This window comes from Rana temporaria, chromosome 6 (assembly GCF_905171775.1).
Source record: "Rana temporaria chromosome 6, aRanTem1.1, whole genome shotgun sequence".
Lineage (NCBI taxonomy): Eukaryota > Metazoa > Chordata > Amphibia > Anura > Ranidae > Rana > Rana temporaria.
Window position 1 is genome coordinate 202,069,072 of NC_053494.1, and position 26,791 is coordinate 202,095,862.

General features: G+C 44.1%; 1 protein-coding gene across 1 annotated transcript in view; it reads left to right on the top strand.

The window, feature by feature from the left end:
* The window catches only part of RAB3GAP1 (RAB3 GTPase activating protein catalytic subunit 1), a 208,109-nt gene that overhangs the window by 49,829 nt on the left and 131,489 nt on the right, over positions 1 to 26,791 (top strand). The window contains exons 8-13 of the mRNA XM_040358096.1: positions 2,850 to 2,949; positions 7,500 to 7,581; positions 16,187 to 16,255; positions 18,308 to 18,381; positions 20,278 to 20,370; positions 24,151 to 24,320. Coding sequence (XP_040214030.1) covers positions 2,850 to 2,949; positions 7,500 to 7,581; positions 16,187 to 16,255; positions 18,308 to 18,381; positions 20,278 to 20,370; positions 24,151 to 24,320 — 588 coding nt within the window. The remainder of the gene's footprint in view (positions 1 to 2,849; positions 2,950 to 7,499; positions 7,582 to 16,186; positions 16,256 to 18,307; positions 18,382 to 20,277; positions 20,371 to 24,150; positions 24,321 to 26,791) is intronic.

The window sequence follows — 26,791 nt, forward strand, 5'->3', positions numbered from 1 at the left end:
GTAAGTACATTTCATTTCGGCTTTTTTTTTTTGCTCTGTACTTACCTTTATATCCGGATTTTGTCCAGGGCTTCTGCGTTCTGACGACTACGGGACTGGGCATCCCTATCCCAGCCTCAGGGTTCTGATGACTGCGGGACTGGGCGTTCCTATCCTTCCGTTCGATGATTGACGGCTTGTGAAACAGGTGACCTGTCGCACAACGCGCGTCACCAGATTTCCGGAAATACCCGAGCTAAGAGTCGGCACTATACGGCGCCTGCGCAAGCCGTGTAGAGCTGACTGCGCAGGCGCCGTATAGTGTCGACTCGCAGCTCGGCTCTTTCCCGACGTCTGGTGACGCTTATTGTGCGACAGGTCACCTGTTTCACAAGACGTCAAATCATCGTACGGAAGGATAGGAACGCCCAGTCAAGCAGTCATCGGGACCCGGAAGCCCTGGACAACATCAGGATATAAAGGTATGTACCAAACCAAAAAAAAAAAAAAAAAATGCCGAAATCTATTGTCCTCAATATGCTGTATCTGCTAGATGCAATTTAATTTTTTTTTTTTTTTTGGGTGAACCCCTGCTTTAAATGTGCATTTATTAAAGCGGGGGTTCACCCTAAAAACAATTTTCTAACATTACATTGAGCTCACTCTTGACAGTATGCTGATTTTTTTTTTTTGTTCTTTTGCTGTACATACCTCGTATAGCTATTTTCTTACCCGGCTTCCGGGTAGTGAATCCCGCGGGAGTGGGCGTTCTATGCAGCAGTTAGTGATTGACTTGATGACAAAAACTACTCCCCCGTCGCATAAGGAGCGTCACGAGTTGCCGAAAGAAGCCGAACGTCGAGTCGGCGCTATACGGTGCCTGCACACCGATGTTCGGCTTCTTTCGGCAACTTGTGGCACTCCTTATGCGACGGGGGGGGAGGGGGGGTAGTTTTTGTCATCGCGTCAATCACTAACTGCTGCATAGGAACGCCCACTCCCGCGGAATTCACTACCCGGAAGCCGGGTAAGAAAATAGCTATACAAAGTATGTACAGCAAAAAAAAAAATCATCATACTGTCAATGTCGAGAGTGAGCTCAATGTAATGTTAGAAAATTGTTTTTAGGGTGAACCCCCGCTTTAATGTGTTTTTTTTTTGTAGGGCATTGCACCCGTGGTCAGTAGTTTGCAGGTGCAATCTGAGGCTTCTGCAGACTGTCTGTGTAGCTGTCTGCCCGTACGAGGTATGGGCAGGCAGCTGCTAAAAGGCAAGAAGCATCACTGAACTGCCTAGAGAAAGGGGTAGGCAACCTTGTTCCAGCTGTTTTGAAACTACAAATCCCATCATGTCTCTGCCTCTAGGAGTCATGCCTCTGATTGTCAGGGTCTCATGGGATTTGTAGTTTCAAAATAACTGGAGAGCCTACCCCTTATTAGAGTGCTCACCAGTGCCCTGGTAGTACTTTGAGAACTACAAGCTGTCAGCCGCAAAGGCTGACACTACTTGTAGTTTATTCATTCACAGACCTCTGAGACGTGGTCGTGTGGGCAGGGCCCTGCATGGCTGCACTCTTTTTAAATTGTGGCAGCGGGTGCCAGGAGAAGACCCCCGACCGCTGTCACAATTAAAAGGGAGATCGGAGAGAGGCTGCCGGAGTGGAAACATGTTCCCAAAGGTGAACTTATCCTTGAAGCAAATGCAATGAGCAGGAGTTTGGGCAGCTACACTCTGAGAACATTCGCCTTAATTGAGTCATAAAAACAACAAAACACCGCAGCATGACACTGTGGGGTATGTGAAGAAGTCTACGCGTTTCACACTACATCAACACTTAATTGTGACTGATCTCAGAGAAATGTACATGAAACTAATTAATTGGACCTTTATTTCTACAGCCAGATACTCCAAATGCATAGGGTGATATTTATCTTTGCTTGAGGTGTAGGGCACTCAGCCCAAACATAAATCACACGCTATTTGTCTGCAGAAGAGTTAAAAGATCTTGGAATAGAATTGTGGGTTGGTCAAGTTGTTTAACCACTTAAGGACCGCCTTCTACGTCGGCAGAATGGCACGGCTGGGCACAGGGACGCAACAGCCTTTAACAGCCCAGCCCTCCTGAAGCTTCGTGACCGCGCCCACGGGACCCGCGGACCCGATCGCCGCCGGTGTCTCGCAATCGGGTCACAGGAGCTGAAGAACAGGGGAGAGGTGTGTGTAAACACACCTTCCCAGTTCTTCTCTGTGGCAGTGTCACTGATCGTCTGTTCCCTGTTATAGGGAACGACGATCAGTGACGTCACGTCCCCCTACAGTAAGAATCACTCCCTTAGGGCACACTTAACCACTTAGCGCCCCCTAGTGGTTAACCCCTTCACTACTATTGTCATTTTCACAGTAATCAGTGCATTTTTATATCACTTTTCGCTGTAAAAATTACAATGGTCCCAAAAATGTGTCCGATGTGTCCGCCATAATGTCGCAGTCATGAAAAAAATCACTGATCGCCGCCATTACTAGTAAAAAAAAAAAATATTAATAAAAATGCCATAAAACTATCCCCTATTTTGTAAACACTATGGCCCGGATTCACAAAGCACTCACGCCGACGTATCTCGAGATACGCCGCGTAATTGTTGGCCGGTATTTTTTTGTCCCCCCAAATGTCTCCAGACATTCTGCCCGTGTGTACAGGGCTTTATGATCTGTCCGATTTGATACTAATTGAATAAATTGTTCAGGATTGTCCTGATGCATAGTTTTAGTCAATATAATGTATAGTGTATGGCCGACTTAAGATTGATATACTGCATGTTTGTTATTAGTGTTAGTCTTATGTGAAAAGTTAAAATATTGTCTGTTTGTAGGGCTGTCCCCTTACTGCGCTCCCACCTGTGAACATTGCAATCCGCTTCACCTATATTCTGCAGGACTGGCAGCAGTACTTCTGGCCACAGCAACCACCAGGTAGGATGCTACAGACCCCCCCCCCCCCCCCCCCCCCAACCAACTACCACAGTGTCCTTCTTTTTCCTCCTGCTTTTCTTTTTGCCTTTTGTGTATCCTTTTCTTTCCTTACCTTTTTTCCTTTTTGTCTTTTTTATTATTATAAAGTTGTTGTTTAGTCCAGGGGTCTCCAAACTTTCTAAACAGGGGGTCAATTTACAGTTCTTTAGACTTTAGGGGGGCCAGACTGTGGCCAGTAGAAGTAGAAAATGTCCTGGTGTCAGTGGGAGTAAAACATGCCACATCTTTAGTGGGAGGAATGATGCCCCCCATCGTTGGTGTCAGTAGGATGAATAGTACCCCACTATTGGTGTTAGCGGGAGGAACAGTGCCACATTGTTGGTGTCAGTGGCAATAATTATGTTCCTATTGTTGGTGTCAGGTGGAATAGTTTACAGTCCATATTCCCATCACTCATATTTCTGCAATAAGCTCTTAGGCTACTTTCACACTTGTGCGACTTGTGACTGCAAAGTTGCATGACAAGTTGCTCCCCATGATTTCCAATGATAACCATTCATATATGTGCTGACTTCAAAGTAGTTCCTGTACTACTTTGTTCCAACTTTCATGCGCGTTAAGGTCCATTTACCCTAAGTTCACACAGGCATTCCCTGAAATCGCAGCAACATTTGTGCGACTTTAAAGTGTGAAGGGGGCCTTAGAGTACTGGGTGCTGTAGCGACCACCAGCTGGCTACTGGAACCTATACGATATGTAGATATTTGCCAGCACACCAAGGATCTTCAATTTCGTCCAAAGTTTTTTTTATTCAAATAATGATCACATCAAAAATGGTGTAGTGCAACGTTTCAAAGCCACGTTGGACACCTTCGTCAGGCATGTCTGACGAAGGGGTCCCACGTGGCTACGAAACGTTGCACCTCTTTGTCAGGCATGTGATCATCGCATGCCTGACGAAGTTGTCCTGCGTGGTTCCGAAACGTTGCACTACATCGTTTTGTGATGTGATATTTTCTCTTTTTGTCCATAGACGGACACGGCCTTCACAAGTCTAGACATATGGGTTATGTTCCTGTTCATAGGAGACCTCTCCTATGAACAGGAACATAACCAAAATGTCAAGATTTAAGGAGCTGTGTCTGTCCATGGACGACAGAGAAAAGGATTTTACGGTGAGTACAAAAAAATCCTATTTTCTCTTTTCATCCATGGACGGACACCGCTCCTTAAGGCTCCAATTACACTAATGCTTTTTTTGATGCATTTTGAATTTTGCAGAAATGCAGGGACATTTTTTAACATGGTTTCCTATGGAACATGTTCACATCAATGCTTTTTTGTCCCTCTGCGTTTTTGGAAAGGGTCAGGGACTTTTTTTCCTGCAAAAAGCAGTGTTTTGCATGTAATGGAATTCAACGGACCCACATCCAAAACGCAAGTACCGCGGTTTTGCCGCAATTTGCGTTTTGCTTTTTTTTTTTTTTTTACCTGTTTATAGCTGGTTGTTAAAGGAAATGTAAAAAAAAAAATTGCTGGCAAAAAAAAAAATGCAAATCGTGGTAAAAACGCACATCAAAAAACGCAGCAAGCATCGCAAAAAGCACTGTAAAAAGGCTCAAAAGCAACAGCCATAGGTGTGAATCGAGCCTAAATCTTGACGTTTGGGTTATGTTCCTGTTCATAGGAGAGGTCTCCTATGAACAGGAACATAACCCATACAGTACAGACCAAAAGTTTGGACACACCTTCTCATTCAAAGAGTTTTCTTTATTTTCCTGACTATGAAAATTGTAGATTCACACTGAAGGCATCAAAACTATGAATGAACACATGTGGAATTATACATAACAAAAAAGTGTGAAACAACTGAAAATATATTTCATATTCTAGGTTCTTCAAAGTAGCCACCTTTTGCTTTGATTACTGCTTGGCACACTCTTGGCATTCTCTTCATGAGCTTCAAGAGATAGTCACCTGGCGCAGCACCCCATCACTCTCCTTCTTGGTCAAATAGCCCTTACACAGCCTGGAGGTGTGTTTGGGGTCATTGTCCTGATGAAAAATAAATGATGGTCCAACTAAACGCAAACCGGATGGAATAGCATGCCGCTGCAAGATGCTGTGGTAGCCATGCTGGTTCAGTATGCCTTCAATTTTGATTAAATCCCCAACAGAGTCACCAGCAAAGCACCCCCACACCATCACACCTCCTCCTCCATGCTTCACAGTGGGAACCAGGCATGTAGAGTCCATCCGTTCACCTTTTCTGCGTCGCACAAAGACACGGGGGTTGGAACCAAAGATCTCAAGTTTAGACTCATCAGACCAAAGCACAGATTTCCACTGGTCTAATGTCCATCCCTTGTGTTCTTTAGCCCAAACAAGTCTCTTCTGCTTGTTGCCTTTCTTTAGCAGTGGTTTCCTAGCAGATATTCTACCATGAAGGCCTGATTCACACAGTCTCCTCTTACCAGTTCTAGAGATGTGTCTGCTGCAAAAGGTGGAAGAACCTAGAATATGAAATATATTTTCAGTTGTTTCACACTTATTTGTTATGTATAATTCCACATGTGTTCATTCATAGTTTTGATGCCTTCAGTGTGAATCTACAATTTTCATAGTCATGAAAATAAAGAAAACTCTTTGAATGAGAAGGTGTGTCCAAACTTTTTGTCTGTACTGTATGTCAAGACTTGTGAAGGCTGTGTCCGTCCATGGACTACAAAGAAAAGGATTTTAAGGTGAGTACAAAAAATCCTATTTTTTTTTTTTTAATAAAAAAATGTTTGGACAAGATTGAAGATCCTTGGTGTGCTGGTGAATATCTACATGCAGTAGGTTGAAAAGTGTAAAGCAAAGTGTACAGATCATGACAATTAACAGCCACAAAAACAATAGTCATAAAAGCATATAGACAATACCTGCCAGGAACTCATAGTCACCCTGGCCAGTTCCCTGCCCCCTCCCCAACAAAATATCGGGTCAGGATATACACTATTAAAAAAAGAATTGAAATAGCAGTGCCATACATACATACATGATGGAATATACAAATATTAACAAATGTGTAAATATATACAAGAATGGAAGCGGAAGCTGCCGGCACATATACTGTACATAGTCAACTAAGACTCTGTGGTGTATAGGCATGCTAAATGATTACTTTTAAGACATACTAGGTTAGACTAAAGCCCCGTACACACGGTCGGACTTTTGGCCAACCAACTTCAAAATCTGCAACTTTTCGAATTTGTCCGACCGTGTGTACAATCCATCGGACCAACTTTTTTGGGTTTCATCGGACAAAAAGTTGGGTCTGCGAACGGACCAACTTTCTGGCAACAAAAGTCCGATGGTGCCTTGTCCGACCGTGTGTACAGCAAACCATCGGACTTTTGGACAAAGTACAAATGCGCATGCTCAGAACCAATGTTAAACTCAACCAACAATAGCAGAAGTTAACCAAAGGGTGGCGGTAAAGAGCAGAAAAAACACGTGATGTTGGGAAAGTGTTAGAAAAGTTTGCAGAAAAGTCCGAGCGTGTGTATGCTATGGGTGTGACCGGACAAATCAATTAGGACAAAAATCCAAGGGAAATTATGTTGTATGTCCGACCGTGTGTACGAACCTTTAGGCTGGCCATACACAAGTCATTTCCTTTCCTTCAAAACACTGATTGAATGAAAGAAAACGACTCGTCCCCTGTCCACACACCCGATGTACCACTAGTACAACTGAGCAAGACTGAAGGGAAGGAGTCTGGATCAGTTAAATTGTTAACTGCAAGCATCTATAGAAAAAGTTGAAATACATTTTTCGTGAACCGTCTGTCCTGTCAAATGTTTAATTTGGTTCATCCGGTGTTCTAATCCAGACAGCATAGACCGTTCCTGACCTTTTCTTCTCTTAAATGCCGTCAAGGCAATAGAACATGTTTAAGATTTTGATTGGATGGTGAAACGGAACAGCATGTGCCTTATACAGTATCTCCATACAGCTCTCTTTTTATGAACTCAGATGTAAAAAAAACAGGGGTTTGAGAGGCCCACGAACTCATACCAGGGAAGTGTATGCCCATTATCTGGGATGGCAGATTGGATGACGAGATCACGATCACAGGGTTGCCGACCTGCCACCCCAGAGCATCAGAGTGCATGAAGCCGGCAATGACAGTGGAGGAAGCAGGAGCCACATAAACTGATCCTCTGTAGTGCCGGCTCCTTTCCCAGGTGGGCTGATTCAAAGTGTACTTAATCTGTGATCTTTCTAGCAGCCTGGAGAGCGATGCCAGCAAAAGCATATTCCACTATAGTGTGTACTAAGTGTAATTTCTGTCTGCTGCCTCTTTCTTCTGCTATCTGCATGAATCGCTTCTGACAAGTCAGCCGATTTACAGCCTCAGCTCTGTTCCTGTGTGGAAGTGTGGGGGGGGGGGGGGGGGAGAGAGGAGCATCCCTTTGTTGTAATATGTTTTGTGTGTGTGTATATATATATAATATATATATACATTGGTATTAATAGAGCCACTGTTATGTCTTTTATAATAGATATTGATGCTGTTATTGGTGGAGAAGTTGGAGGACTGGAATTTGGAAAACTTCCATTTGGGGCCTGTGAGGATCCAATAAGGTGGGTATAATGGATGGGGGGGTGTTGTTTTAAAAAGATGTATTTTTTGTAAGTAGGAACAACTTCTTTTACCAAACATACATAGGCAGATTGAATCTGGTTATATAAATCTGATCTCCAGCTTTTTACCTTCTGGCATCCATATTAGTCCCGGTGTCTTATCGAGCTGGTTGCTTTGTCGGATAGGTTCCGGACCCCACTGCGCAGGCGCAACCAGACTCTGCGCATGCGCAGTAGGAGGCCACGAAAATATCCGAACTCAACAGCTGATCGTCGGCTGTTAATGCGCTCGCTCACGATTGGCCTCGACTGCGCAGGCGCGGCAAGGAGCACGCTCAGTGCTCGCTCACGATTCAATTCATGCACAGCGGGCTGGAGACCAGGGCGGAGATAGGGGTGGAGACTCACGCACAGCTCACTATAGTACACGCCGCAAGGGGCGGAGGACATGTCGCACTTCACTACACGCCGCAGCAAACCCCTGAAAAAGGGGCGGAGCCAAACAGAGGCCGAGAATCATGTCCTATTGAGCAGTGCTTACACGCAGCAAAAAAAAAAAAAAACTGTTCAATATCACATCTGCCCCTTCCTGCTCCTTGCTGTATAGAGCGGTGGCGTGTATTACCAAGCATCGGCGGCGTGTATTATAAGACATCGGGAGCAAGCGCATCTACAGCTGACGAACTGCTGTTCCCGCTCTGAGATTTCCATCGGCTCGGATTGCGCCTGCGCATTGCAGATGAAACCTTATCGATAGCAGGAACCAGCACGGCAGAACACTGGCTCATCTTCTGCGCTGACATTACTTACAGATTCCACAGCACACTGTGAGCCTTATACTCGAGTCAATACGTTTTGCCATTTTTTTGTGGTAAAATTAGGTGCCTCTGGTTATATTCGGGTCGGCTTATACTCGAGTATATACGGTACATTGTTCCTAACCCGGAGGCGCCCTCTTTTTCCCTTTTTAGAATACATTAGCAGCTGCAGCAAATGAGATTGAGCCCGCCTCACTTACTGGCTTACTCCAGCATCATCCTAGACTTTTCCTCCTCAGGCTGACTGGCCCACCCCTTTTCTTTGCTAAATTTCAACTGTTTCAGGCAGGGAGGCTCAGTGTCACATTTGGGTGTCACCTAGGGCAGTTTGCATGCAAATGCAGCCCGCCTAGGAATAACCACTCCTCCATACTGATAATGCCATTGAGTCATTTTGGGATTTGCATAACTACCTAAAGCAATCCACTGCATGCATCCAGGCTAAGGCAGAGGCCATACATGGCGCGGATTTCTTTCCTGCAACTACGGGTTGCAGGAAAGAAATTTGTACGATTCCCCCATAAACTCATACGACCCGTGGGCGTAGAGCGGATGTGACATCCAGCAGCATGCTTGGATGCAGGAGTGTGTCCCCACACGTTCTTGTATAAGTGGTCAGCGGCCTCTCAATACACCATATTTATCCCAGACTTACCAGCATTGGCCACTCTATGCCCAAGGGTCGTACATTTTCGGCTTCAGTATTACTAGGTGACAGTTCCCCCTGGGTCATTTATGCCACTACTAGTGATGTATTGTAAACTTTTGCGGACCTGCATATCCAGGACACAGCTCTGTTCACTCTTTTCTTGTTTTTAATATTCTATGGAATGTTATGCATAAGAGTTTTTTCAAATATACACATGACTGATCTTTCTACATACCCCTGATGGAGATTCAATTCTCCGAAACGTTGGGTGGTCTACCAAGAAACTGTGTCAATCATTGTGGTTATTTGTTGATATAAACTCACATGCAGTAATGTACCGTATATACTCAAATATAAGCAGAGGCCCCTAATTTTACCACAAAAAAATGGGAAACATATTGACTCGAGTATAAGCCTAGGGTGTCCATCTTCATGCCTCACTGTGCCTCACTTTGCCTCACTGTGTCCATGTGCATGCCTCACTGTGCCCATGCCTCACTGTGCCCATGACTAGACATACATTTAACATGGGAGTATATAGAAGGGATGCCCGGCTTTGAAAAATAGTTGCTCCCTGGCTGTAGGTTCCCCAGACAGCACACTTGTAGAGGAGAACTGGGGCTACATGTGTGCCAAGTTTCGGGTCCAGGATACCTATGGCGGGCTGGTACCGGGTCCCCAAAATTACTGGAGAAATTACCGTTTAACATAGGAGTCTTTGAAAGGGGTGCCCGACTTTGAAAATCGGTGCTCCCCGGCCGTAGGTCTAAAAGGGATAGAAGTAGCATACTAATAAATGCAGAGAGCCCTAGTATGAAAAGACAGTCCTATTGCAACAGAAATAAAATATATATTATGGCTGGGGGAAGGCAATGATCCATGTTCCTGCTTAGGAATCGATGCCTTCCCTTCTGACAGAACAACAATCTGCCTTGTTTACGTAGGGAGATTGTCGTTCTGCCTGTGTAATCTGCGGGGGCTGGCGGACATTGCGTCTGCGGTAGCGGCTACTGGGCTCCTGTGTGATCACAGCGGAAGCAGGTCGCCGGCGGTACGCGCCCCAGACCCGGAAGTGTCCGATCACATACTAGGTACGTGATCTGGTTCAGAGCGGTCACCCAGCTGCAGTATATCAACGGTGGGCAGTCATGAAGTGGTTAAACTTCTCTAGCACAGACGTGTGAATGTTTTTTGAGTGCTTAGGCTGTTAGTCCTGTGTAGATACAGATGATAGAAAGAAAATGCCGATATGTTATTGGATGCCATGACTATAGCTTTTGCTTTGCGCTTTGCAGCTAATAGCCAAGTTAACTGTTATGTGCATATGTTTTTTTTTTTTTTCTTTTGACTTTTTAAAAATGAGTTTTCTCCGATCGATGAAAGACGTTCGTAGAATGCTTTTATATCATCAACAGCGTGCTTCTGCCCTCTGCTGGTCTCTGCTGTTTAACTCCCTTTTACACAATGAGGTTGATTTACTAAAGGCAAAAAAACTTTGCAAGTGCAGTTGTATTCATTTTTCTTGGAGCTTAATGAATGCGGTGAAGCTTCACATTGTTAAGAATACCCAATCAGGTGCAAGGATAATAAACAACATTTTTGCCTGCACATAATAATGATGATGGAAATCTGCAGAGCTTTACACAGTAACTCCAGACGGTAAAGGCAACTAATGAATATAGCATAAAACATTGCCACACAAGTCATATGGAATCGAATGTTATTAAAAAAGGCCTTTCCTTTTCAGTCTGCAATTATCTGTAAAATGCAATATGGCAATCTGGAAGCATTGTGTACACAGAACACCCCCCAGAAATGTAATTTCCTGCTGGTGTGATTGGCTTACTGATTTTCCCAGAAGTCTGCACTAAAATACAAGACAGTTTTCAGGCATCACCTGCAACAAAAATGTCAATTTGGTGAGATACTCCCAAAGGCAAGTCATATCTAAAGGGATGTAGAACCCTGTACCTTTCCCCATTAGAGTTCTGCAGGTGCAGCTGCTGATTGATAATTATAAAGTCACTCGCATGCACATTCACTTGGACACATAGAAACAAGCAGCTTTTTCTTCAGAATAAGGCTCCTTTCACAAGAGATGAAAGAAAAATCCTGGATCGCCGCACTCCTCAAAAAACAATGTCTTTATTCAAAACATAAAAAAAAAAAAAAAAATTCAAATGGAAAAAACAGCCAAAATTCATGCAGTCAAACAAGAAGTGGATTAGGAAAAGCGGTATACTTTTCTCCTTTTACAAGAGGCGGATCTGTTTAATTGTGTCCGCCGGCTCAATTGATCTCCGCTGAGCCGGAGGATGACGGGTACGTCTCCGCTCACTGTGCGGTGAGGGACCTGTCGGAGCCCTACTCGTTTCTATGGGGAGATCGGATGAAATCAGATCTCATCCGATTCGCCAAGACTAAGGCTGCATTCACACCTGAGCGTTTTGTCGTCAAAAACGCTAGAGGGGAAAAAATATATTATTCCCTATGGAGATGGTTCACATCTCCACTCAAACGCCTGACGCTCAAACAAGTTCCGGACCCTTTTTTGTCGCGCAAATCGGGCGGTTTGGGCATTTTTGAGCGTTTCTATTACCCATAGAAAGTAATGGAAACACTTGATTCAAGCGACTAGCGCGTCAACGATCGTTTGCTACAGGCGTTTTGTCGCTTTAATCAATAGAATATTTCACCCAGGCAGAAGATAAAAAAAATCTACCAACATAGCAACAAGTGATGAAAAGATGATAATTTTTCCTATTGGCTAGAATAAAAAACGTTGAAGTACAAAAACGTTGGATGCGGCTGTATGCAAACGCGCAAATAAGCATGAATACGCGTGACAAAATGCCGGAAAAAAAACGACCGAACGACCTACGCTCAGGTGTGAATGCAGCCTAAAGGTTAATGTATCGCCATATGTCTGTCTTGAGCGGATCGGATGGCAGACGGGTGTCAACGGACAAATCTCCGCTGACATCCACCTGCCCATAGGAGTCCATGGATGGCCTGCTCGGATCCACCTGAAAAACGGACACGCGGATCAGGTCTGTGACCGTGCCAATGTGGGGACCCGCAAACTCAATGTCCACCGGTGTCCCGCGATCGTGTCCCGGAGCTGCAGAACAGGGAGATGCCTTTGTAAACAAGGCATTTTTCTGTTCTGCCTAGTGACAGGACAGTGATCTACTGCTCCCTGTCATAGGGAGCAGCAATCAGTGTCGTGTCACTGGTAGCCCATTCCTCACACAGTTAGAATCACTCCCTAGGACACACTTAACCCCTTCATCGCCAGTGTCATTTACACAGTAATTAGTTCATTTTTATAGCACTGATGGCTGTATGAATGACAATGGTCCCAAAATAGCGTCAAAAGTGTCCGATGTGTCCACCATAATGTTGCAGTGGCGATAAAAATCGCCGCCATTACTAATAAAAAAAAAAAATAATAATAATAAAAATGCCTTAAAACTATCCCCTATTTTGTAGAAGCTATAACTTCTGCGCAAACCATTCAATAGAAGCTTATTGTGATTTATTTATTTTTTGCAAAAAATATGTAGAAGAATACATATCGGCCTAAACTGAGAAATACATGTTGCTATTTTTTGGGGATATTTATTGTAGCAAAAAGTTTAAAATATTGCCTTTTTTTCAAAATTGTCGCTCTTTTTTTGTTTATAGCGCAATAAAAACCCGCAGAAGTGATCAAATGCCACCAAAAGAAAGATTTATTTGTGGAAAAAAAAGGACATAAATTTTGTTTGGTTGCAACGTCGCACGACCGCGCAATTGTCGGTTAAAGCGACGCAGTGCCGAATCGCAAAAAGTGCTCTGGTGAGGAAGGGGGTAAATTCCTCCGGGGCTGAAGTGGTTAACACATTCACAAAGCTCGGGGGAATATGAGTGCAACTGCACTTGCAAAGTGCACATTTTTTTTTTGCCTTTTTAGTAAATCAACCCCAATGTTTACTGCCCTGCCAAGCAATTGCCATTTGTGCTTTTTTTTTTGTACCTCTTCTGTTCATTGGTTTATTTTGTTCATGAAATAAAAATCTGTAATATTTAATTTTTGCGCTGTAGGCCATCGTTTCACCTACTGCGCCCTCTAATGGCAATTCACGCACAACCTTTACATTAGCCTTTACCTGCTCCTACAATCAGTGATTTTATTGGCCTCTTTTCCATAACCGTTAAATGTTAGCTGAGGAAATGGCTCATTGACTTTCCTCCGGGGTAATCATGCAATATAAGTGGACAATGTGGCCGTTTGCACAGAAGTCTGACCTTTTTTAGGCTAAATTGCACATTGAAATCACCAGATTAAATGATACGTTAGACACAATAATTGGTGCAATCTGCAGGTAGGTTTTTTCATCTCGCAAGGAAAATATATATAAGTGGTGAATAAATAAATGCAGACTAAGAAGCTGGTAAGAAATCTAAATGACCGAGCTTCCAGGGTGATATTTTAGATCGCCGCAATGTTCCTTGTACACTAAAGTGTCAGTGTGCTACGCTGAACCGTACCTGCAATGATTCTGAGCCTGCTGAGAGTGGCAGACTGGCACTGCAGCTAGCGGTAAGCTGTCTGCCACCTGTGCGATGAACAACAATTTTTTTTTTTTTTTACTAATTATACATCAAATGTTCCTACTTTTGTGCCAAGCGCCCACTTAAGTCTGTGATCATATTTGTAGGTATTCTTTCCAATTGCAGGTTTTTATTTGGTCCATACAAAAATATTGCTTAACCACTTCCATACAGGGCACTTATACACCTTCCCGCCCAGACCAATTTTTAGCTTTCAGTGCTGTTGCACTATGAATGACAATTGCACGGTCATGCTACACTGTACCCAAACTAAATTTTTATCATTTTGTACCCACAAATAGGGCTTTCTTTTGGTGGTATTTGATCACCTTTGGGATTTTTATTTTCTGCAAAAAAAAAAATGACTGAAAATTTTGAAAAAAAAAAACGTTTTTCTTTGTTTCTGTTATAAAATAAGTACGTTTTCTCCTTCACTGATGGGCACTGATGATACTGCACTGACGGGCATTGATAAGGCGGCACTGATGGGCACCGTTGAGGTGGCACTGATGTGGTTGCATTGATGGGCACTAATATGCGGCACTGATAGGCGGCATGGGTGGGCACTGATAGGCGGCATGGATGGGAACTGATAGGCGGCACGGATGGGCATAGATGGGCACTGATAGGTGACACTATTGTATGGGTTGTACTAATGGATGCCAATCAGTACCAAACAATGCCTGCCAATCAGTGATGCCCATTGTGGGCACTAATTGGCATCCATTGCGGGCACTGATTGGCATCTATTTTTTGTGTCATTGTCATCCCTGGTGGTCTAGGTGGCATACCTGTGTTTTTTGTTTTGCATCCCTGGTGGTCCAGTGGGCATCCTCGGGGGGGGGGGGGGGGGGGCTATGCTGATAATCGATCAGCACAAACCCCCCCTGTCAGAGGAGCAGCCAATCGGCTCTTCTCTACTCGCGTCTTTTCCTGTTTACATCGTGATCAGCCGTGATTGGACACGGCTGATCACATGGTAAAGAGTCTCCTTGAGAGACTCTTTACCTAGATCGGTGTTGCGGGGTGTCAGACTGACACCCTGCAACAACGATCACTGCGATGCGCGCCCCGGCTCAATATACTGAGGACGTTATATGACGTCCACTCAGGATATTGAAACCACTTTGCCAACGTCAATCTGTCATTGGCGGGCGAACCTTTACGACCACTTTAATGATGGGGCTGGTGGGAGAACCCAGAGCTTTGCAAGATGAATTTGATCATTGCCTGCCAGACAGGAAATTACACAACCTAATCTTTTGCAAGGAAAAGCTAGTGGAAATCTCTTATACAAGCAACAATGTCACTTTAAAATATGTACTTGATGTAATAATAAAGTTTTATATTAAAGTGTCCTTTTTTTTTATTTTTTAAATGTAAAGCATGTTATACTTGCCTGCTCTGTGTAATTCTTTTGCACAGAGCATCTCTCCTGGCTTCTCCCCCTGTCAAGTTCCCCCATAAGCTGCTTTCTGTCGGTCACTTGTGCAGGCTCACTCCCGAGCCTAAGTATATTCATCTATTGACATGTCACAGACAGCAGGGCCTGGCCCCACTACCTAGTCATAGGATTTGATTGACAGGAGCAGGAGCCAATGGTTCCCGTTGCTATCAATCTGCTGAGACGAAAAATAACAGTAATGCCGCGTACACACAACCGTTTTTTTCGACGAGAAAAATGGGCATTAAAAATGTAGAACCTGCTCTATTTTTTTTCTCGTCGTGAAAAACGGTCGTGTGTACGCTTTAATGACGGGGAAAAAATGCTCAGAAGCAAGTTATGAGACGGGAAATTGGCATAATCCGCCCAAAGGGTGGCGCCATTCAAATGCAACTTCCCCTTTTATAGTGTATATATATATATACTGAATTAGTATATTATCAGTCTTAAAGCGATGGTTCACCCTAAAAAACAAGTTTCTAGCATGCCATTCAGCATACTAGCGCGAGCTACAGTATGCCTTTATTTATTTTTTTGGGCGCCGTACTCACAGTTTAATCGCGTAGTTAAGTTTCAGACTCCCCGCGGTAAATAGGCGTTCCTATGCAGAGGGAACGTGATTGACGGCCGGCTATGGCGCGTCACGCTTCCCGAAAATAGCCAGAGTAGGACTCTGCTCTTCACGGCGCTATACGGCGCCTGCGCACAGACATCGGAGCTGACTGCGCAGGCGCCGTGAAGAGGCAAGTCCTATTTCGGCTATTTTCGGGAAGCGTGACGCGCCATAGCCGGCCGTCAATCACGTTCCCCTCTGCATAAGAACGCCTACCTAGAAACTTAACTATGCGATTAAACTGTGAGTACGGCGCCCCAAAAAAAAATAAAGGCATACTGTAGCTCGCGCTAGTGTGCTGAATTGTCCAAGTCTGACTAGTCTCACAGCGGCTGCCCTATCAGCTGGCTGACTTTTCAGTTTCCGAGTGTGCATGAAACGTCAGTGAAGCTGTTCTGTGCTTTATAACTGCTAAACTGACAGTGATGTTCTGTTACTTGACCCAATTATGTATTTACAGTATATTGTCTGTGTTTTTCTCCTAGTGAACTTCACTTGGCTACCACATGGCCCTGTCTGACCGAAGGCATTATAGTGGATAATGATGTGTATTCGTGAGTACTACTATTTTAATATTAAGTGTGCAGATGTTATACAAGATCCTCTGTATTGTTGTCTCATTTCATTAAAATAAGGGTTGGAGGACAAAGTTTATCACCACTTTTAGGGCACTTTCACACTCAGGCGCTGGTGGTCGCGTTAGCGGTAAAGCACCACTAATTTTAGCGGCGATCTACCATCATTTTAGCGGCGCTTTTCGGCCGCTAGCATGGCGCTTTGATTTGAATGGCAGGGGCGGTTTAGCAGCGCTCCTGTACCGTCTGAAAGATGCTTGCAGGACTTTTTTTCTTGTCCTGCAAGTGCACCGCCCCAGTGAGAAAGCTTTTAGGCTTTCACACTGGGGCTGCAGAAGAGGAAGTTTACAGGCACTATTCAGGCACTTTTTCTTAGCGCAAAAGCGCCTGTAAAACGCCTCAGTAAGAAAGTGGCCTAACTGTAGAGATCCCTTAAAGGAGAAGTACAGCCAAAGCTTGTTTGGAGTGGTGGAGAGTAGACAACGGTGACTGACTATCACCAGCTCTCTAGGGGAACTCTGAGAACTGAACGATCGGCAGTGTCGGATTGCTTGGTTATCGGTGTTGGAGCCAGCAGCCACCTCGGTAATTATGATTCTAAAATAAAATAAAATAAAAAGTCCATACTTCTCTTTTAAGCTCTGTTGGACCAGTAGCGGGGGCTTGATACAAATAATTTACTTTCAGCCTCACTACAAATGAATCAACACACAATGGGGTTGATTTACTAAAACTTAAAGCGGGGGTTCACCCAAAAATCAACTTTCTGCCATTAGATCCAGCATACTGCTGACATCTGCAGTATGCTTGTTTTTTTTTTTTTGTACTTATTGTTTTATCAGCCTTTGTTATCCGGCTCCGAGCGGGGATTCCTTCCAGGTATAGGCGTTCCTAAGCCAAGCGGAGTTGATTGACGGGCTGCTAAAGCGCGTCACGCCTTCCGAAAATACTCGAAGTTACACTCGAGTGTTTACGGCGCCTGCGCAGTCAGCTCTACACGGCGGGCGCCGTAAACACCCGAGTGTCACTTAGATTCCTGCTCGTTCGGTCTAGGGGAATCGGCTATTTGTATTAAAATAGGTGCAGTACTTACCCGTTTTCGAGCTGCATCTTCTTCCGTCGCTTCCGGGTATGGTCTTCGGGAGCGGGCGTTCCTTCTTGATTGACAGTCTTCCGAGAGGCTTCCGACGGTCGCATCCATCGCGTCACTCGTAGCCGAAAGAAGCCGAACGTCGGTGCGGCTCTATACTGCGCCTGCGCACCGACGTTCGGCTTCTTTCGGAAAATCGTGACGCGATGGATGCGACCGTCGGAAGCCTCTCGGAAACCTGTCAATCAAGAAGGAACGCCCATTCCCGAAGCCCATACCCGGAAGCGACGGAGAGGATGCGTCTCGTAAACGGGTAAGTACTGCACCTATTTTTAAATAAATAGCCGATTCCCCTAGTAATAACGAGCAGGAATCTAAGGGGGAAAAGTGCCCTCTAAGGGTGAACCCCCGCTTTAAGTTAAGAGACAATTGGCTACCATGCACAAGACTTTGTACTCTCCAGTTTTAGTAAATTGACCCCAGTATGTTGTTATGTTCATAGAAGGCCTACCGCCTTCGTGCCCCTATTATGTACACAGAAAGTTCAGCTGAGATTTCCTAGCAGTAGTGACCTATAAATTAAATTTATTTTGTTGGAACCTTCATTATAATATGTTTATACGTTTTTTTTTTTGAATGTTGCTCATTAGTTTAACAGAAACCTTCTTCTCTGAATATATATTTTTCAGTGCTTCTGACTGTAGACAAAAATCTGACAGGTGGTTGTACAGAAGTCGATCGGTAGATCAACTTTAATACAACCTCCCTGCTCATACATGGATAGAAATTTGGCCGATCCGTGCTGAACGAACCAAATTTCTATCCATGTATGGCCGACTTTAGTCTTTTGTTTCTGTACTGTTGTCCATTGTTACCTTCCCAAACACTTCTTTTCCATTACACTGCACTGAATCAGTTTTATGTTTTTCTTTCCTGAATAGGGACTTGGATCCTCTTCAAGCTCCACAGTGGTCTGTCCGAGTCAGAAAAGCAGATAACCCTCAGTGCATGCTGGGTAAGCAGCCATCAACTAAACCTTATGATATGCTGTGCTCTTTGCAGGATGACAGTGAAAGGAAAAATGGAGGAAAGGGTTGTCTATAAGAGCAACCAGTTACAAATCGGTTGTAATTTTTTTTAAAGTGAAGGACTGCACTAAGGTAAAGGAAGCTATTTAGGAAAAAAAATGGTACCTTTACAACCCCTTTAACTAGAAGTTAACACTGCCTCTGCTGCACTTAAACCCCAAGCACTGTTGGACTGAGCGTTTCCTTCTGGACTACAGAACTCTTTCTCCACATTTCTATGACATGAGGGGGAGGTATTCTGTTGTGCAGCCCGGGAGAACTAGAACCATACCATTTCAGTTCATTAGTTAGGAGGACAACACTGGATTTATAGCAACATCACCATGTTGTTTTGTGTACAGTACTTGCAGATTTGTACAGAGACATTATAATGAAGGTTTTTTTTTTTTACTTTGGCCATGCATAAACTTTAAATGCCGGTTCCCGACTTACAGCACGACTTTGCAAGGCGATTTTGAAAAAAAAAAAAGAAAATAGTTCACCCAGGCAAATCCCCCCCCCCCCCCACAGAGCTGCTTATTCTGTGATTGGCAACAGCCAAAGTCGCCTGTCTTGGAGGCAACTTTAAGTCTTGTTGTAAGTTGCTGAAGTTGCCTCCAGGACAGGCGACTTTGGCTGTTGCCAATTACAGGATAAGCAGCTCTGTGGGGGGGTTTGCCTGAGTGAACTATTTTCTTTTTCCTGTAAAGTCGCTTCAATATAGGTGGAGATCCGAATTGGAGGCGACTTCCATTGAAATCTATGGGTACAAGTTGCCTAGAAGTCGCCTTGAAGTAGTACAGGAGCCTTTTCTGAAGTCGGAGCGACTTTTGCCAACCAAAAAAGCACTAAAGGTTTAGTTGCATGTATTTGCAAATACCTGGTAAGCTGCAGGCCAAATGTCAAGGCACCCCGTGTTCTGCAGTCCTAGCTATGATTTTTAAAGCCTCCTAAAGAGGAGCACAGGCGTGCTAATCAATAGATAGGGGGCAGGTGATAGCCTAAACCCGCCCCTACCTATAGTTGGTCTGGCAAAAAAGAGCACTGGAAAAACAAAAGCAATACAGGAGTGGAACCAAAACATGCCTACCAAACCAAAATACCACCAGACTAGGTGCGGACCACATCAAACTGGGTCAGCTAGTCAAAAAATTACAATGCATAAGTTAACTGTTGGTGGTAGATCTGTGGAGGCACTTCTGCTTGATCGACTGCCTCTTCCGCCCATTAGTACTATACAGGACATCCCAGTCTCTGAATCCTTTCGGTACCTTGGTATCCAATTTACCGCATGCCCGCTGGACTATGTCAGCCTCAATCTCACCCCCTTGATTAATCGTTGTCCGGACCAGGTCAAGGTATGGAGTAAGATCTGTGGAGGCACTCTATTCCACTCCTGAGAAACGCATCTCCATCCCTGAATAGTATAAAAAAGGGGGGGGGGGAATGGGTTTGGGACTTTGTATGAGGCATGTGATACACTACCACAGGCCTCAATCCCTGTAAATGTATAAAAAAGGGGGGAGAGTTGGGACTTTGAATGAGATGCGTTTTAAAAAAATGCATCTGATTCAAAGTCCTACTCTCCCCCCCCCTTTTTTTTATAAATATTATCTAGCCAGCCGGGCAAAATCTTTTTGGGCGATCAGTCTTATGCCCTGGATCCGGCAATGGCTGTTTCTGTTTGTGGAATGCATTCTCGGCTGATTTGTTTAAGAAAAGAAAAAAAAAAATTGATCTGACAATCTAGCTGTCAGATCACATCCATTTGTCCAACTGTCCTGTAATGTTTTTAGGATTGGTTTTCATCGACATTTCTTGACTTGCATGTTTTTATTTTTCAGGGGATTTTGTTACAGAGTTTTTCAAACTTTGCCGTCGTAAAGAGTCCACTGATGAACTCCTGGGGAAATCTGCTTTTGAGGAAAATGGAAAAGGTAGTTATTGAAGGTTATTTCTGGTGTTTGCATTGTTGTTATTGTTCAAATCCACACTCTAGCTCACCTATGTGTAGTTATAGGGTTTTAACAGCCTGGTTTGAAGGTACATTTTGGGGTACATGCTTCAAGAGACCATGTCGCATAAGCAGTTGCAGGGAGGGTGATAGGGGGGAGTCCAGTCAGCAGGGGGATCGGTGCGGCGAGACAGAAGGACAATTACAGAACGTCCACTGTGTCTTTTCCTACAGCAGCTGAAAGCCGATTTCTCCCACTCTCCCTCCCAGTAGCTTTTAGCTGCTGGAGGGAGAGACACAGACACAGTGCATCAATCTGTAATTGTCCTCCCGTCCCACCACACCGATCCCCCTCCCTGTGCTGCCCACATCTGATTCCCCTTTGTGTGCCCGGGGCCAACCGCCCCCAACCACCCGCAGCACTGGTGGCTTTCCTCTCTCGCAGGGTGCTGCGGATACACAGGTCAATGGTGAGTGGGGGAAGGTGTGCTGGCAAATGTCATTTACCAGCCTCTTCCTTTTCTGAATTGGACACGGTGAGCAATTGGTTCCGATCGATTCTGTGTCCATTAATAACCGAGTATTGTAAATGATGTATGCTATGCTTTAGTTTATGAATGAACAGGATCCTCTATCTCCTGTTTATTCATCTTCAGTGTAGCTGAGGCTAGAGAGAAAGGAACTAAAATAATGTTTCCTCCATTCCTTTCTCCATCTCAAAGGTTAGATGTCAGGGGTCTAGGTTTAGACCCCTGATGTTTCATCCAAGCCCCTCCACCCTCCAAAAGCGTTGTAAAAAGCCCCTCCACCCTCCAAAAGCGTTGTAAAAAATAATAAAAATTTTAAAAAATAATAAAAACAATGTAAAAAATCATTTTTAAAATTTAAAAAATACAAACTGGAAAAATGTTTCCTGTAGAGGATCACATAGTCGAGCCTTCCTGGAAGTGTTAGTTTTCCAGTAGACTTCAAGAGATTATTTCTCAGCAACAGAGCTGCATTCAGTGGTGCAGGCAGCAGATGGGGTAAGTATTACATTTCTTCTATACAGATATGTGCTTTGCTCATGCTGTTTAGTTATGGGGCAGTAATTAGTGAATATTGCTGACTAGATAGGTACCACATTCCATATATAATATGCCAAGAAACACCCCCAAATATAGGGAAAAGAAGGACTTTACTGGTACCAAGGGAAGACGCCACTTTAAAACAAATATACCTTTTATTTACACAATTTAAAAAAAAAAGTGGTTTGTGACATCATTAACTCGCGCCAGTTTGCACGTGTCAAAATTATCAGGGAGCAATCAACTGGTGCAACGAAGGACGATGACTAAGTGAACACCTATGATACCAGGGCCACTCTGACTAACCTCTCATAACAGGACTGTTGCGTTACCACCTCATCTCTGCCTCCTTGGGCAAGCAGGAAGAGGAGAGACCCCCCCCCCCTTCACACACCCAGCTGGAAATTTATGGCAACGGCCCCCTAATGTCAGTGAGAAAGAGGGACTATGAAACACCCCCTGGCGTTATCAGCACACATGCAGCCACTCAAAAGAAATCAAAGAGCAAATCATAGCTTCTTAAAAGCATATGATTGGTCCTGAGGAATCAACTTTGTGAAACGTGTTGACCCATCTATATGCATGTTATGAAGATTTATACATACAACCTACATTGTTTTGTTTCATGGAAGATGTAATTGTACAATGGGGTAATATGCTATCCTCCAATTTTATTGATGGAAGATACCATTTCACGGGCACAATTGAAACCTATACAAACAGTGGGGGAGACCGTAGTTCTGTTGCGGGCGGCTTTACAGTGTGCTGATGGTCCGGTTTTGTTTTTGTTGCAGGGCGGGTTTGCTGTGTTGAGCGGCCAGCTTTGCCTGTGTGAAATGGCGGGTTGCAACACCCTCCAGCAGCAGCGATGCACAATGTGAGAACTTCGTTCTCCCCCTGCTGTTTGTATAGGTTTAAATCGTGCCTTTGAGAGATACCTCCTACGATGTGCGCATGCGCCATGGTTACGTTGGTCCAGCTAATCTGCAAATCAGCAGTTGTGCTATGATGTACGGCGCATGCGCTGTTCGTCCCGGGCACTATTCGATGGGGTTGCACTTCTCGACAGAACCCCGGCCAATGTCTGCCAGCATTTGGCCCGTGTGTACAGCCCTTAAGACAGGGGTGTCCAAGATGTCCAGATTTGATGAAGTGAACATGCGTGAGGGCCAACCATTTGGCTGACATTCTTTGAACCATTAAAAGTCGGTCTAATTGTGTTCTTCCGAGCACTAATACACTGCCATGAATGCAGCCTCTCCATTGCCATCAGTGCAGCCCGATCGATGCCCATCTGCAGTCTCGGAGGGGATGGGGGTGGGGGTGGGACGAGCGCCAACAGATTACATGCAGAAGAATCTCCTGTTTACACAGCAACCTCTTTAATACAATATCCCGCCTCCTATGATAGACAGAAGAGTCGTCCAATGGCAGCCCAGGAGACGGGACTTCCTATTACAGATGCCGCTGAGTAAACAGGAGATTCTCCTGTAGGAAATCTGATGGCACTTGGCCCCCATCCCCTCCGAGGCTAGCGCCGATAAATACAGTATATATATATAATATATATATATATATATATATATATATATATATATATATATATATATTCAAATGACCACATTAAACCGAAACGGGGGCCGCAATTGGCCCACGGGCCGGACTTTGGACATGCCTGCCTTAAGAGGACCTAAACCTTTTATGTGATTCTTTGACCACACAACTGCTTTCTTATATTTTTAAAAATTTCAGCGAGAACAAAAGATCTTGCAGAGGTCACCTCTTCTCATAAAGCCAAGATTCTGAGTCGGCCCGGGTTCACACTCTTGCGATGCCGGAATCGGTGCGATTCCAGTTCCTGCATCACCTCTCCCTTGCAGGCATTTCACACTGCCCTCTGCAAACCGCTGCGGGTGTCAATACAAAGTTAATGACACCCCCAGATTGGTTTACAGACCGCCCTGTGAACTGTGAATTTGGACAAGAATCGGATCTGATTCCAGTGCGGGGGGAAAAAAAGTCCCTGCACCTTTTTTGTGCGAATCCATGGCGAGTTCAGCCATACAAACTGTATTGCTAAACTCGCATTGTACTGATATCGCATGTGATCGACACAGCAATGCAGGTGCGAAGCACATGTGATGTCTGTGTTCGCATATGTGTGACCCCAGGCTCAGTCTCGGTACATAATGATGGGGTGCGAATCTGATGCGATTTCACAGTGCAATTTTTTTTTTTTTGTTGTCACATGTGAGATTCTAATGCAAGCAGATGAGATTCGCACAGAACCTGCACTAATCTTGCACAACACACCTTTTTTAACTAGATCAGAATCGCACCGCATTGATGTGAATGTCCTTCATTGAAAACAACGTGTTTTCAGATGGCATACAAATCCCTGCATTTAGATCGGATCTAATCCGCATCAGTGTGAACCCGGGACTCAAAGTTCAGACAATTCAAGTGCACTTAATGAGTATGATTTCCGTGTTTCTCCCCATGATCTCTGGTGCAGTTCTGTCTAAATTTTGAGAGCAGGAAAAAAAGGAATTTTGATTTTATTAGCACATTGTACAGATTTGCAGCGAGGCAGAATGAGCCAGTTGCTAAGCAGCACCTCGCAGATCTCTCTAAATTAATACTTCTATGCAGTCGGATTTCTCTTACAAATGTCCTTCTTTTTTTTTTTTTTACAGACTCGGCTGATATCAGCCAGGCTCTATCGAAGCTCACCGAACCAGCGCCAGTCCCCATACACAAACTCTCTGTCACCGGCATGGTCAGCAGTGCCAGGAAGAAGATCCGTAAACATCGTGGCGCTGACGAATCCCCGTTAAGCAGCGATGTCCTGAATGCTGTTTTATCTGTAGGTTTTTTTTATTTTAACATTTTTTTTTTTTTTTTTTTCACCTGTTGTATATTCTCAACATGACCCTAATTTAACGAATTCGTCTTAGCAGCTAATACAAGTGTTAATTAGGAGGTGCTGCAGTGTTGGTTGAGTGTGAATTAATCATATCTGTTGTTTACCTTGTTAACTGTTCAGCCTCCTGAATATATTGGGTATGTTATGGCGTTAGAAACATTTCTCTCTGCTCCTGAAACCTGCCAGCTGCGTAATGGGGCTATTTTTACCTCTGCATATCTACCGCGCTAATCAGCTGGGTAATGGTGTCAGAAAACAGGAAATTTAATATATACTGTGTGTGTATAAAAATATGTGTGTATATACAGTACAGACCAAAAGTTTGGACACACCTTCTCATTCAAAGAGTTTTCTTTATTTGCATGACTATGAAAATTGTAGATTCACACTGAAGGCATCTAAACTATGAATGAACACATGTGGAATTATACATAACAAAAAAGTGTGAAACAACTGAAAATATATTTCATATTCTAGGTTCTTCAAAGTAGCCACCTTTTGCTTTGATTACTGCTTGGCACACTCTTGGCATTCTCTTGATGAGCTTCAAGAGGTAGTCACCTGGCGCAGCACCCCATCACTCTCCTTCTTGGTCAAATAGCCCTTCCCCCGCCTGGAGGTGTGTTTGGGGTCATTGTCCTGTTGAAAAATAAATGATGGTCCAACTAAACGCAAACCGGATGGAATAGCATGCCGCTGCAAGATGCTGTGGTAGCCATGCTGGTTCAGTATGCCTTCAATTTTGAATAAATCCCCAACAGTGTCACCAGCAAAGCACCCCCACACCATCACACCTCCTCCTCCATGCTTCACGGTGGGAACCAGGCATGTAGAGTCCATCCGTTCACCTTTTCTGCGTCGCACAAAGACACGGGGAGTTGGAACCAAAGAGAAGGCGGCAAGAGAGAGGATCCTGTTAACCACTTAAGGACTGCCTCCTGCACATAAACGTCGGCAGAATGGCACGGCTCGAAGCTCCGTGACCGGGACCGCGACCGATGGAGTCCTGCGACCGCCCCCCGGAGCTGAAGAACGGGGAGAGCTGTATGTAAACACAGCTTCCCCGTTCTTCACTGTGGCGGCAGCATCGATCGTGTGATCCCTTTTTATAGGGATTCACAATCAATGACGTCACACCTACAGCCACACCCCCCTACAGTTGTAAACACACATGAGGTCACACATAATCCCTTCAGCGCCCCCTTGTGGTTAACTCCCAAACTGCAATTGTCATTTTCACAGTAAACAATGCATTTTAAATGCATTTTTTGCTGTGAAAATGACAATGGTCCCAAAAATGTGTCAAAATTGTCCGATGTGTCCGGACACATCGCTGATCGCCGCCATTAGTAGTAAAAAGAAAAAAATTGATAAAAATGCAATAAAACTATCACCTATTTTGTAAACGCTATAAATTTTGCGCAAACCAATCGATAAACGCTTATTGCAATTTTTCTTTTACCAAAAATATGTAGAAGGATACGTATCGGCCCAAACTGAGGAAAAAAAATAATGTTTTATATATTTTTGGGGGAAATTTATTATAGGAAAAAGTAAAAAATATTGATTTTTTTTTCAAAATTGTTGCTCTATTTTTGTTTATAGCGCAAAATATAAAAACCGCAGAGGTGATCAAATACCACCAAAAGAAAGCTCTATTTGTGGGAAAAAAAGGTCGCCAATTTTGTTTGGGAGCCACGTCGCACGACCACGCAATTGTCAGTTAAAGCGACGCAGTGCCGAGCCACGACCGCGCAATTGTCAGTTAAAGCGACGCAGTGCCGTATCGCAAAAACTGGCCGGGTCCTTTAGCTTGCCTAAAGGTCCGGGTCCTAAGTGGTTAATATTAATTTAATATTAATGCTTAATTATGGACATCAATTTTACACTTGTTGTGCCCTTTTTCATTGCTTTCACTGTATATTCGTTTTCCCTAATTTTTGGAGCTGCACTTGTTGTAAATGGCATTTAGGTTATTGGCGCCGCATCCTATATTTCTATTTTCACAGCTATATAAAAAAATATAATGCAGTAGGATCATTGGATGAGTACAGAGACGGCATCTTTCAGTGTGTCGGGTTCCTGGACTGTGTATTAGTTTCTCATCCACTGCAAGGCAAGTAGGTTAAAGTGTTAATTGGTAATAATTAGTAATTTCAAGAGCCACTCGCATTACACATACAATTTTTTTTGATTAGTAAACAGGCTTCATCCAAAGGACACATCGTTACATTTCTTATCACAATAGTGCCTAGAAATCTGGACGGTGTTTAAACTGAGAACTTGTGTATGGAGAAGGCTAATTAGAAAGCAAACCCCCAGAGGCAATGTATCTTGGCCGCACTCCTATGCATGTCAGCCTGTTTTAGGGAGGCAGCAGGTTGACATAGAGAAATGGCACCATGTGATCG